We start from the raw sequence: 14,238 nt of genomic DNA on the forward strand, positions 1-14,238 counted from the left end.
TAAGCAGAGACCTGAGGCAGGAAAGGCACCACTGCCATTTTGGTGATCAATTGTCATGAGGAATGGACAGTTGTGCAGCCACCATGACTCCCACCCTGATTCTCAGCTTGCTTCTTCAGTCAGTCTTTGAACTGAGCTGAAGGCTGGCTATGCTTACAGTGAAAGAATCCCAGCAGAAATCTCTGTTGTTCTTGAAGTCCCATCTTAAATCTGCCGGGAAACATGGAAACATCCTGTTTTGGGAGACACTTTTGCATCCTTACCCTGCTCCCTAATAAACAGCTCATGTTTCTGATGTAACTGCAAGTCTTAACTAACACAAACTTGTAAATGAAGGGGACTGCTCCATGGATGGCCTTAAGACTGTTTAAAGTAGGAATCATCTCCATTCCAGTCTTCAAGCTCTTAATCAAGATAACTACGATTTTCCTGGGCATGGTGGCTAATGCTGGTAAGCCCAGAATTCTGGAGGCACCAATGGTAGGATCTCTTCTTGGGTTGAGTTTGAGGCTAGCCTGATCGACATAAATGAGAGTTTCAAGCCAGCCAGGGCTACACACTGAAACCTTGTCTCAAAAAAAAAAAAAAAAAAAAAAAAAAAAAAAAAAAAAGTCAACTCTAACTTTTTTATAATTCTGCATGCTCTATGAAGCCTCATTTTATTCATTTTCATTTTGTAAACATGAAGATATTTGAGAGAAATTCATAACAAAGGTATAATTTGAGAAAAGGGATTAAAAGCTTATCAAGCGCAAACATGGCTTTAAATAATGTATGATCCTTTGGACAGGAGCCCAAATCTGCTTGTGGAAAAAAGTTCTTACTTCCTTTATTGAGCAACATTAAATGAAAGCAGAGAACTGCCATTAAATCCATGCACACACCAATAACTTTCTATTTCTAACATGGTTTCCTTATCAAAAACCTTTGTGAAATAACAAAACATGCCTGTTAATAGGAACTTCTCCAGCTCAGTCTTAAAGTATTTGGCACATGATTCAAGGCCGTCTACCCGAATGCAGGACGCACACACTTCTTGCTTTGGGATGAGAGCACAGCTGCTCTTAGAAGACAAAGAAAGCCACCAAGGTCTCTCTAGGCACAGAACGCAGAAGCAGCGAGGTGTGCAATGGTGTTCAGGTGGCAATCCTTATTAAATCTGGATCCACGGAACCAGATTACTAGATTTAAAAGATAAGCAGTAAAAGTGAAGAGCAGTAAAGCGAAGCACAGTGCTAAGCAGCCTGATGATTAACAACGCTGTGATCTCAGCAAACTCTGGAGGAGCTAGAACTGAAAAGACATAGTGGGGCCTGCACCCACACAACCTGATCATTAGATCTGATCAGCTCATGTTTCCTAAGAGTCTAAAAAACTGACAAGTTGCCTAGGAATAACCTGGTAAAGACAACTGGATGAAAAAAGTGGCCAAAGGCCACCATATTTTATTTTTAATACAAACAAACCTTAAAAAGGTTTCAGACATCTTTTAAACAAGAACATACTTCCTATAGTGTATCAAGCCATCATTTATTATAGATTAACACTGGAAAAATTTGAATGAGTAATTCTTAATTTGGTTACATAACATATACGGAATGAGAATTAGAGGACTGGAATTAACAACTAAGAACAAATTTTAAACCTAAAATATGGTGCCTGTATTAATTCCTTCACAAGTTTTAAAGCCACGTACACACAGCTACAAAGAGAATGCAGACCTACTTAACATTGAATATTATTTACAGAGCTCTTCTCTCCGTTCCTTTAGACTCCTTGGGAGCCCCTGCCCAACACCCAGGTCCACGGAGCCTACTGTGGACTTGATGTTGCTGTCACGATCATCTGCAGTGACCAGGGTCATCTCCAGTCCTGGAGGCGGGAGCTAGACCAACTCATAGTATTTTCCAGTCTGGGGGTCAAAGTAGCAGTTGAGACACGGGTCGTACAACAGAGTCAGCACTTCCTCATCTTCTTCCACACTTGGGTCCTCCTCACCTGTGGGCAAGAGGAACCACAAACACATTAGCTATTGGCCTGGCCCAGAATTCCTAAAGCCCACTCAGAAGGGAGTCGGGGCAGGGATCACTACCTCGCTCAGGAGATCTTCTCTATTCAGGCAACGTTAGGCTGGAAAGGAGAAACAGGCTAGGAACTCCTGGATTTATGCAAGCAGTGCAAGTTTGAGAAGAAACAGGCACTCAAAGGGCCAGCCCCACAATGATGGATAAAGAGTAAACTTGGGGCTGGAAAGATGACGCAGTGGTTAAGAACACTGGTTGCTTTCAGACAGAATCCGGATTTTATTCCCAGCACCTACATGGCAGCTCATACTTCCTGTGGTAACCCAGTCCCAGGCTATCCAATGCCCTCTTCTGGCTTCCTTGGGCACTATACACAGTTGGCTCATAGATATCCGTGTGGGCAAAACACTCTACACATAAAATAAAAGATGCAAAACTAAAATGGTACAGAGAAGAGCTTGAAAGGAAAAGGATAAAATGGCAGTCATGTGCATCAGCCTCAGGAAATGCGGATGATATCCAAAAAGCAACTGCCGTATGTGCCAGAGCTGTGTCAAAAGCAGAGCAGTGTGGGTCCAAGCCAAATAGAGAGTCTTTATTCATTTTGTCCCCAAGTGGCTACCAAACAACTGTGCCTTTGAATGATGCCATTTACAAATCTAAGATCCATAAAACAGAAAACATGTTAGGTGGTCTATGGTTTTCTTTGTGATAGGAACGTCTAAGCTCAGTGGGATATAGATGATGGCCTGAGCGGAGGGAACACCCATTACCTAAATCATTAGCAGACTTTCCAATAAGTAGTACACAATTAAAAATGTTTTAGAAAAATACTTTCTGAGCTCCTTTGTGAGTCCAGTGGCATCAAAGACTTTGGTATTTTGAGTCCTGAGTCTGTGTCTTCACTTCTGAGTGAGAAAGAGGTATTTAGGACATTTTAATTTTTATGAGCTCAGCCCACTAAGGATCAAAGACAAGCGTGGGCTGTGAGTTCATCAAGGTTGATTTCCAAAGGGTTGGGTAGTAAGCATAAGAAAAAGATTTGGAAGTGACAGAGGTTCAGTAAAACCGTGAATGGTTCATGGGTATATGCATGCTTGAGTATGTGTGCACTGAATGGGGGACAGCGATCAATGTCTGCTGGCATGCTCAACTGTGCTTCATCTTATGTTGGTAGACAGGGAGCACCCTTCCCTGAACTAGAAGCTGACTGAGTTGGCTGGACTGACTGGCCAGTGAGCTTCAGGGTCCTCTCATCTCCAGCTTCCAGTGCTGGCAGTGGATGTAAACTCTCATTCTTGGCTTTTCCTGTGGCTGCCGGGATGTGGACACAGTCCTCATGCTTGTGTAGCAGGCACCTTACTGACTGAGCAGTTTTCCCAGGCCCCCAAACTGCTTCTCGAAGGCATAAATAAAAGCCTATGATCTTCCTAGGGTGGACACAGAACTATAATCAGGGGGAGTGGGGTGAGCCATGAGTTCTAGACCAGCCTAGATACAGCACTACCCTGATGTCAAAAATAAAATAAAATAAAATAAAATAAATAAAACAAAATGCATAAAGCCCATGATCTTAAATGCTACTGCTCATGGTACAATCAGGTGGTGGAGGGAGGCTTGCATTTTTACCCAGCAAAATCAGAGCAAGCTGTCACATTCACCACCAGGACACTGGCAAACTGGAGTTAGGACCGCAGGCTTATGCCCACGTGATGAGTGAGGCTTTGAGGCCACTCGGCAGCCCACCCTTCTTGGTACCACCTGCCCACCTTTCTTGTTACCACCTGACTTTAACATGGCCTAGAGCCAGACAGAGCCGGGTGCCAGGCACAAACGAGTATAAGAAGCACGTTTCTTCCTAGGGACTTTGTAGTAACTGTGTGATGGCTTGGCTCTTGTGAGCTGAATTCTGCACCAACAGTCTTTACAAGAAGAACGGATGAATCTGCCCTGCCCCTTAGTCAATCTTGCCAGGGTAGAGTAGGCAGGAGTTAGGGTATTCATTTTGCAGATGAGGAAGCTGAGGCCTGCAAAGGAAATAGCTCATCTGAAGTTGCCTGGTGGTGATTCAGGGGTACAGTTTGGGACAAAGCCAAGTAATGAGGCTTAAGCTCAGTGTCCCTTCTTATATACACTTGTAAAAATTAATTGACAAGCTATTAATCTGAGCTTGCTCCAGTGCCCTGGATTCCTACCAAAGCCCCAGCTCAGTATATAAACAAACAGGACTTGTGCCTGCTGCCAAAAAACTGCCTAACCATCCTCAAACTGGCTGCCTCTTCCATCACATGTATGTTCTTGGTCTAACTTTCAAGGACACATGTCAAAGTTTCCTCTCTTGCTCTCACTTGAGCCCACCTGGTTGCAAATTGGTGGTGACCAATGCATGAGTTCTTGTCTGATCAAATAAACTCTTTAAAATCTTAATGTGCCCAAATTTAGCTTTTAACACCATGCTTGATGTTTTTGTGAAGGGTGTGGAATCACACATTTAATTGGGAATTTAGACATGAGATAGACTAGAAAAATGTAAAGGTGTCCTACATTTTCAAATATCAATTCGGGAGAGGAAGAAATTTGACTTCTCATATTTCAAAACCTACCGGTGAATATGACAGAGTACACGGAGACGAGGGGTAATGAGTTCAATAAGCCCAAAGGAAAAGAGCAAGCTTGGTGACAAGGCATTAGCCCTTCCGGCCTTAAAGATGAGGGGTGGCGTAGGCCTGAGCAGTTCCGAGGATTTGCCGGGGTTCCAGGAGGAGGCAAGAGGGCTCTAGGGAAGTCTATTTTGACTCAGAACGAGGAGAAATTCTCTTAGCATTAATACTGACCTGTAAATGGAAATGTCTTCTAAGGAGGGCGAAGGCTGGGCTAATACTTGTATAGAATTTTGTAGAGGAATATACATCCTGCAAAGGACCGAATACAATGGCCCTCTGAAGAGCTTCTGTGACCTTGGACTACCAGGGTTTATATCCTTGAAGTGTGACAGGACTTTGCTGCCAACCACATTGGATTAACAGTGGTAGCCAACCTGGGTACTTGGCACAATTTTTAATGAACAGGAGATTGGAGAAGGAATATTGCCTTCTCTTTTTGTTGCATTAAGGATGGCCCCTAAGGCTTTGCTTTTGTCCTGTTTCTTTCTTGTGTAGAGGCTGAAAGTTGCTTTCCAATGGATGTGGCTTAAACCTTACCAAACAAAGAAGCCGGTAAAGGCTAAGGGGTTAACTGGGCATTGCTTCTTCAGAAGGGCTAAAAATACCTATGATTCTCCAAATTCCAGCATCCCTGGGATGGGAATGGTTGCCTGAATGGTGACAAGCTGCAGGTCCACCTGCCTCTTTGGGCCTTGATTTCATAGTTTATAAAATGGTGATCAAAATGTCACTGCCATGGGCTTTGTGGAAGTCTAAGTTGGAGATGTGATAATATGCACAGTTCAGTGCACATAGTAGTTGTTCAGTAAATGGTGGTCATTACCATTTAGGCTGTTAACGAGATAAATTATGGACTATTAGAAAATAGTCCAGAAAATGCTATATATTTTTAGTAATTCATATGTATCAAAGTGGTTAAGCATGAACCAAAGGCTGTGTAGAGACAGGTGGTAAGACATTTGGACAAGGTGGAGATGGCTCCGTATCCCACTTCTACCTCACTGAAGCTGAGGGACATTGGGAAAATTCCCTGCTGAGCCTCTATTTTGTGTGAGTTGGGGTATTACTAGTACCTGCCATGTATACAGTGGGCCTCAAGGAAGATTACACTCAGCATACAATGAGTTCTCAACAAATGCTATCAACATTGTACGGACTGGTTTTATTCCAGCGAGTTTTATTAAGCTAGGGTTACTTGTGAAGAGGGGACTTCAACTGAGAAAATGCTCTTACCAGATAAGCCTGTGGGTAAACCTGGAGTTATTTTCTTGACTGATGACTGATGTGGGAGGGCCAAGCTCACGGTGGGCAGTGCAACCCCTGGCCTGGTGGTCCTGGGTGCTATAACAAAGCAGGCTGAACAAGCAATGGAGAGCAAGCCAGTCAGCAACACTCCTCCACAGCCACTGCAGCAACTCCTGCCTTCAGGCTCCTGCTCTGATGTCCCTCAGTGATGGACTGGTGTATGCTCAAACAGACCCTTTCCTCCCTCAGCTGCTTTTGGTCATGGACTTTATCACAGCAACAGAACTTAACAAAGACACTCATCATTATAGAGGACATGGGCTAAGGAACTGGACATGAGGGAAGTATATTCCTTATAACTTACTTGGTCACCCAAACGGTTTCTGCTTGATTTCTACTACTGCGAGAGGGAGGAGAAAAAAAGTACAATGAGTTTGAATGAAATTAAAAGTTCCCAATTAGTTTATATAGGACACTAAGACAAATTCATCCTTGATTAAAAGTCTGTATACCAAAACAAACAAAAAACAAAACAAAAAAGCCATTTCATTTCAAAGAGAAAAACAAATTTTTCTATCAAATATAATATGAAACTCATAACTCACGAGGTTAACGGTGAATCATGAGTGCTTGTAATTTCTGGTCTTTGCTACTAATGCGTTGGTTAGACCAACCTTCAAGAGAACAGTGGCCTGTTTTTAGCGTTCAGTGTGTCCTGTGCCTGCACTGAAACAATGTAACAGTGTAAGCCAGTGCTGTTAAACTGGAAAACTCAATACATTTTACCACCAGCTGGGGATCTTCCAAGATGGAAACAACCTCTGTGATGGGCTCAGGGTCTTTATTACTCAACTGTAAAGGGATTAACGTGAGTCCAATTCATTAGCAAAGCTTTTCCTATACAATGCAGATAACCCAAAGCAGGAACTGCCATATAAATGCATTCGTCTTGATAACACAACCGCAGAATGTGAGCTTCCTGCATTGGAACCATGGGCCTAACATAGTTTTGTGGGTTTTAGTATCAAAGCTTTAAAGGGATGAATTTTAAAACTATCAACAATGGTATTCATACAAAAATTGGGTGAGCTTATGGATAATCTCACATTGAAATAAGTGCTTTAAACTTGCATTTCATTGTAATTTAATTTGTGAGGCCTCCAACTTAATCATTTTGCCATAGGAATCTCTGCTTAATGAAATTATAATATCATTAAGCGATTGCCACTATGATGTCAAGTGTTGGGGAATGTTTTGAAAGGTAATTATCCTGCATGGGTATGGGGTAATTTTCAATTATATTCTCGGATACTGCAGAGTTTAAAAAATTTTTTTTTTCCTGAAAATGCTAAATTGCTCTATTTAAAGACTGGCTATAGGAACTCCAAAAGGACAAATTAACAAATAAAACCATTTTCTGCTACCGGGCTCAGAGCATCTGGACAGGGGTCCAAATTGCATTTTTACTCTTCTCCCTATAACAAAGCCATTTCTACTGAAATAAAATTACCTTTCAGATAATAATCTATTTGCAAACTTTCAGCCTCATCTCCTTTGAAATTGGTTCATGGCAATAAGAGAAGAAAGCCCAGCAGAGTCAGACTGAATGCAGCAATAGTGGCTGCCCTCCCTCAGTCAGATCAGCTCGGGGAAATGACCCCTTGAGTTCACCTTTGAGAGCCAATTAACAGAAATGTTTAATTATCTATATTTAATGCATTTTAACTGTGGATAATAGAAAACCTGTATGTGCAAGCTAAGGCTTAATGCTTGAAAATAAATGAAGGGTACCACTTTATCAGATTTAAAATCTCAGAATCAAGACACTCTACTTGATTTTCGATTTTTCTGATGCTGTCTCTAGAATTAAAAAGAAAATTAATGCATGTTCCCTCCTATAGATCCTAAGGAATGACTGACTGTATTTTTATGTGCACACCAATACACTATTGTTAGCTGATTTACCAGTTAGGGGGTCACTGTGTGGAGCGGAATGCCTGAGAATCAGTAAAGATGACATTTGTGATAAGATTCTGCTGAGCACAGTTTAGAGAGTCTTTTGCCACAGCCCTCAGAGGAGGGAGGAATTCATGTGCACCAGCATCTGGGAGGTCTCCTGTGAAGCACTCAGTTTTAGTCTTCAGCAAACCGGTGCCTTCAGAGTGGAGGAAGCTAGAAGATCAAGGGTGGAGTTGGAAGGATGTAAAAGCTCTTCCACTAGAAAGCTGTATTGCTTTTGGAAGGCAGGTCACATGCCATGATTGGTTCCCAGGTGCCACTGGGAACCAAATATCCTTTGTGTTGACAGGTGAGTATGTTTTATTTGGAAGATGCCATTTGAGGGTCATATTGTGGGACTTGGATGTTTAATCAGGGGTTATTGTAACTTTATTCCTTTCAGGTTGTCTCTATTATAATTGTGGCTTGTCACATGGGAGGGTGGCTCCTAGCCACATGTTTGTAGCCTGCAGAGCCCACAGCTTCATAGAAACATGACTTCTGGCCAGCAAGGGAAGCTGGGCCTCCATGTTGGGTATATCCTTCTGGAGTGCAGGTGGTACCTTATAAGTATATGTGGTTCTACAAGAGGGTCTAGAGAGCTTTGGACTCAGCAATATGTTAACATTTCTCTTGTATTCTTCACTTATATTCCTGAAAGGTAGGTGCTGCCTCCTTCAGTAGTGAAAATGTTGCTATCTCAGAACCTCTGGCTTCTACAGAGGAGACAGCCCTGGCCCCTGAAAAGGGTTTAAGAGAAAACATCTCTCAAATGGTGCTTGGTGGACTCACAGAAGCGGTAGGGACACTACCTTCAAGAAGGTCATAGGAAAACCATGAATCATTTTATAAGCTGAGGGTTGAACTGGGGGTCTAAACAGAATGTTAAAAGGACTATTGAAAACTGGAGGGACAGTTTGCCTGGTAAAATACTTGCATGGAAAGCACAAAGACCCAAGTTTCACTGTTAGAACCCGTCATCTCAGTGTTTGGGAGGGGGAAACAGGCAGACTCCTGCTGGCCTGGCAAGACTATGAGGATGAAAAACATGTCTCACTAAGCAAGGCAGACAACTGCTGAGGTATATATCCAAGGTGGACCTCTGCTCCTTCCCTCCCAACCTTGAAGATAACTACTGAATCCAGAAAGATTCACAGGAAGAGAGCTTACTAGATTAAAAGCCATAAGAGTAGATCTGTCACTTATTGGTTCTTTCTACCTGCAGTAGGCATTCTGAGGTAGCACCACAGTGTGGGTCAGGTCACTGAAGGTCAGGCCTGTGGCTCTGCACTCCTTCATGTGTGGGTGTGCGACACAGGCTACTCTCCTAACCTCACTGTCATGTAGGACATGATGGACTGGTCAGTGCTGTGGTAACAGAAAAATTCCACATCATGCCAGGCAAACTATAGTATCTTACTAAGCTTCTATTATTATTTTTACATCGCCAGTTTTACATCCCCTCTTTTGGGGGGAGGTCAGCTCTGTGATTCCTTTGTTTCCTCTTAAGTCTTGAAAGAGTCAGTTATTTCAAAGAGCATGGCCCCTGAAAAGTCAACTGCATTCTAGAGGACGCCCACACATCTAAGAATATCTTGGTAGCACAAATTGGCCTTGGGAAAAATAAAAGCCACAAATGTGGGTGGGAGGTGGATCTGGGAGGAGTTGTGGGAGGGAGGTGAGTATGATCAAAACTCATTGTATAAAATTCTCAAAGACTAACCAAGCAAGTGAAAGGATTGTTTGAAAAACTTCAAGTCTCTGAAGAAAGAAATCGAAGAAGATATCAGAAGGTGGATAGATTTCCCATGCTCATGGATCAGTAGAATTAACATAGTGAAAATGTCCATCCTGCCAAAAGCAATCTACAGATTCAATGCAATTTCCATTAAAATACCAACACAATTCTTTATAGACCTTGAAAGAACAATTCTCAATTTTATATAGAAAAACAAAAAACCCAGAATTGCTAAAACAATCCTGTACAACAACAGATTGGCTGGAGGTATCTCCATCCCTGATCTCAAGCTGTACTACAGAGCAATAGCACTAAAAAATGCACAGCAGTAGCATAGAAACAGAATGGTGGATCAACAGAATCTAATAGAAGACCCAGAAATAAACCCACACACCTACAGATAATTGATTTTTGACAGAGAAGCCAAAACCATACAATAGAAAAAAGACAGCACCTTCAACAAATGGTACTGGTCTAACTGGATGTCTACATGTAGAAAAAAATGCAAACAGATCCATATTTATCACCCTGCACAAAACTAAAGTCCAAGTGGATCAAAGAGCTCAACATAAAACCAGACACACTAAATCTTTTAGAAGAAAGAAGTGGGGAAGAGCCTAGAACTCATTGGCACAGGAGACAACTTCCTGAACAGAACACCAACAGCACAGGCTCTAAGAGCAACAATCAATAAATGGGATCTCATGAAAATGAAAAGCTTCTGTAAAGCAAAGGGCACTGTTCTCAGAACAAAATGACAGCCTACATACTGTGAAAGGATCTTTACCAACCTATATCTGACAGAGGGCTAATATCCAGAATACATAAAGAATTCAAGAAGTTAAAAAGCAACAAATCAAGTAATCCAATTAAAAAATGGATTCATTTTTTAATGAATCCATTTTAATGAGCTAAACAGAATTCTCGATAGAGGAATATCGAATGTCTGAGAAACACTTAAAAGAAATGCTCAACATCTTTAGTCATCAGGGAAATGCAAATCAAAATGACCCTGAGATTTTACCTTACAACCATCAGAATGGCTAAGATCAAAAACTCAGGTGACAACACATGCTGGAGAGGATGTGGAGAAAGAGGAACCCTCCGCCTTTGCTGGTGGAATGTAAACTTGTACCACCACTTTGGAAATCAATCTGGCACTTTCTCAGACAAATAAGAATAGTGCTTCTTCAAGATCTAACTATAGCACTCCTAGGCATATATCCAAAATATGCTCAAATATACAACAAGGACATTTGCTCAACCATGTTTGTAGCAGCTTTATTTGTAATAGCCAGAAGCTGGAAACAACCCAGATGCCCCTCAACTGAGGAATGGATACAGAAATTGTGGTACATTTACACAATGGAATACAATTCAGCAATTAAAAACAAGAAAATCATGAAATTTGCAGGCAAATGGTGGGAACTAGAAAAGATCATCCTGAGTGAGGTATCCCAGAAACAGAAAGACACATATGATATATACTCACTTATAAGTGGATACTAGACATATATTATAGGATAAACATATTAAAATCTGTACACCTAAAGAAGCTAAGCAAGAAGGAGGATCCCGGGTAAGATGCTCAATCCTCACTCAGAAAGGCAAACAGGTCGGACATTGGAAGAGGGAGAAAACAAGAAACGGGGTAGAAGCCCATCACAGAGGGCCTTTGAAAGACTCTACCAGCAAGGTATCAAAGCAGATGCTGAGACTCATAGCCAAACTTTGAGCAGAGTGCAGGGAATCTTATGAAAGAAGGAGGAGACAGAAAGACCTGGAGTGGACAGGAGCTCCACAAGGAGAAAAACGGACCAAAAAATCTAGGCACAGGGGTCTTTTCTGAGACTGATACCCCAATCAAGGATCATGCACGATAACCTAGAACCCCTGCACAGACATAGCCCAGGGCAGCTTAGTCTCCTAGTGGTTTCCCTAGTAATGGGAACAGGAACTGTCTCTTTTATGAACTCAGTGGCTGGCTCTTTGATCACCTCCCTGTGATAAGGGAGCAGCCTTACCAGGCCATAGAGGAAGACAATACAGCCAGTCCTGATGAGACCTGATAGGCTAGGGTCAGAGGGAAGGGGAGGAGGAACTCCCATATTGGTGGACTTGGGGAGGGGCATGGGAGGACTGAGAGTGGGATTGAGAGGGGATGAAGGAGGGGGCTACAGCTGGGATACAAAATGAATAAACTCTAGTTTATAAAAAATAAATAAATTTATAAAAAGGAGTCTATGTCACAGAGTACATTGGATTAACATTTTTGTGATAATAAAATCACAGTAGAAAAAACTTATTTATAATTTTTAAAACATAAAAAAATTCTCAAAGAACATATTAAAAACAATATTACTGCCCCAAGACAGAATATATGTTTGTGATTCTGGAATTCAAAATAAACTCAATTAAGGTTTAAGGAAAGAGACAGGGGTTTTATTATACAGCCTGGGCTGGCTGAGTACCGCCAGTTACCACGTCTGTAATATGCTTTGCATTGCAAATAGATCCTAAGAGAATCTACAGGCTAGCTCAAATTGCCCTGTGTCTCCCACGGAGCCAACACTCATCTACTCATCAGAACTTTGTGGAGTGTTTACTATGTCCTGGGCACTGCTGTGGGCACTAGGTACCACAGATGTGGTGAAGTCAGTATGTAGCTATAAAGAGAGTAACTTTGAAAGGATACTTCTGTTGATAGTGAGCAGGCAGCCAGATCACCGGCTGTCCATCTGTCTGTCTGTCTATAAGTAGTGGTGAGAATTCTGTGAGTTCTTTACTAGTGATTTGATGATACATAAAAAAGCGTTTGCTGCCTATCTGTGCCTCCTGGGAACTAATGCCTGAACGGCCTGTGTGACACTGTCATAGGACTGTTATTTTTATGAGACTCTGACAACTCCAAGTACCCCTTGGAAGGCCTTTCTTATTCCAAAATTTTTGTGACTTGCGGAGAGGTCTACAGGCTGAGGAGAGAGGTGATTATCATTCCATGTTGAAACTGGTAGGCATGAATAATTTAAGGGTCATATCCGTAAAGGAACAAATGTCAAAAACAAATTGACAACTATTCTTCCAGCAAAGTATGGTTCATTTTCAAAAGGTCAGCTTGGTAGTTTTTTTGAGTAAGTTCTGAAATCTTCGCTTCTCATTTTACATTTTACATGGGTGCCGAGAAAACACTTTTTTAGTAAGTGTGAAGGGCACTTGTGCTTGTGGTAATTGATATTCCACAAGCATATTACAGCCTAGGAGGAAGCATGAAGAGCCCGCCAGTTCAGTTCAGTTGGTGGCAGGGGTCAGAACAGAAATCTCTAAGCACAACAGTGTTTCTGCCAGGTGTACAGCTTGCTCACGGTGGCGTTTGTATACTGAAGCTGGTCTGGCTGAGCACACAGACTCCCACTGAACAAGGCAGACACAGGAACCTTGGGTTTAGGGCCAGATGTCACTCAGCATCCTTCTGTATGGTCCGGGTAAGGCTTCTAGAATTACACATTGGTCAGGTCCTCATGCTGTTCGCTGTGGTGCAGATGCATTCCTACCCCCAGCTGCTCTGTACATACGAGCTTCTCCTTCAGGGAAGGAGATGAAGTGGTCCAGGGCATTGCTGCACATCCCCAGAGAACTGTGTGGTAGAAGGGGTGATAACAGTACCCACTTTACACTCTAAAGTTTAGAGGCTACTGTGAGAATCAATGTAAACATGAAGGCCTGGAACACAGAAAGACAGATCACTGTTAACTGTTATTTTTGCCACAGAAGTGTCAAGATGGATGATCCCTTTTCTCTATGTCTCTAACTTTCAAACCAAACCAAACCAAACCAAACCAAACCAAACCAAACCAAACCAAACCAAACCAAGCCAACTTATAAACTATAAAGTGGTTCAGCAGAAAGATGCTGAGACAGCAGAAGCCCCATCTTAGCCTGGGCTCTGACTGGGATTTTGACCTTTGGGTAAGTCATTCACTAGTTAAGGCAAAAACCTAACCAGTTTGTGACTGATTTGTCAGAGTCCCAGGGTAGGACTTTAATAGACACATCCTCCTCTGACCTCTTTTATATACTGGGATTCTAGATGAGATTCCTTTTGAAGTGAGTTTTCACAGTTTACAAATAAGGTAAAGGCTTTATGTTTAAATTTCAGAAATCTTCCAAATGTATAGAACCTAGGGATGAGGAAGGAAACCCAGGGTTAAGTTTCTCTATAAGAATTTGGAAAATGTGCCGGAAACTGCTCGGGGGCCTGGGTCCTCAAGTTAGCAAGCTGGCAGTCTCTTACATACTTGGGCTACTTGGGAATAAAAAGAAGAAAGAGTAAACAAATTGAGAAAGAAAGAGAGAAAGACAGAGGCAGAGACAGGGAGACAGAGAACACAGCGAATGGGACACTGTCTCCATAAGACTCCAGGCAGGCCAGAGAGTGGCAGGTTACATGAAGAGATTCCAGCTGTGGAGAGGTCCATAGCCTGGAGGTCCAACCCTTGCCCTAAATATCGTCAACTGGGGCTAGCCAGTTTGAATAGGCAGGCGGGTAGCCAAAAGTCTCATTCTCTTTTTT

The 14,238-nt window shown here is 42.2% G+C and overlaps 1 protein-coding gene across 2 annotated transcripts in view; it reads right to left on the reverse strand.

Moving 5' to 3' along the window:
* Positions 1-1,471: 1,471 nt before the first annotated feature.
* Cfap20dc (CFAP20 domain containing) overlaps positions 1,472-14,238 on the reverse strand; it is a 237,699-nt gene continuing 224,932 nt past the window's right edge. For both annotated transcript variants that reach the window (XM_055599102.1, XM_055599101.1), the window contains exon 16: positions 1,472-1,998. In XM_055599102.1, the coding sequence (XP_055455077.1) occupies positions 1,886-1,998 (113 nt within the window). In that variant the 3' untranslated portion in view covers positions 1,472-1,885. The remainder of the gene's footprint in view (positions 1,999-14,238) is intronic.

Source organism: Psammomys obesus, unplaced genomic scaffold (genome assembly GCF_907164565.1).
Source record: "Psammomys obesus unplaced genomic scaffold, mPsaObe1.curated_primary_1811, whole genome shotgun sequence".
Classification (NCBI taxonomy): Eukaryota; Metazoa; Chordata; class Mammalia; order Rodentia; family Muridae; genus Psammomys; species Psammomys obesus.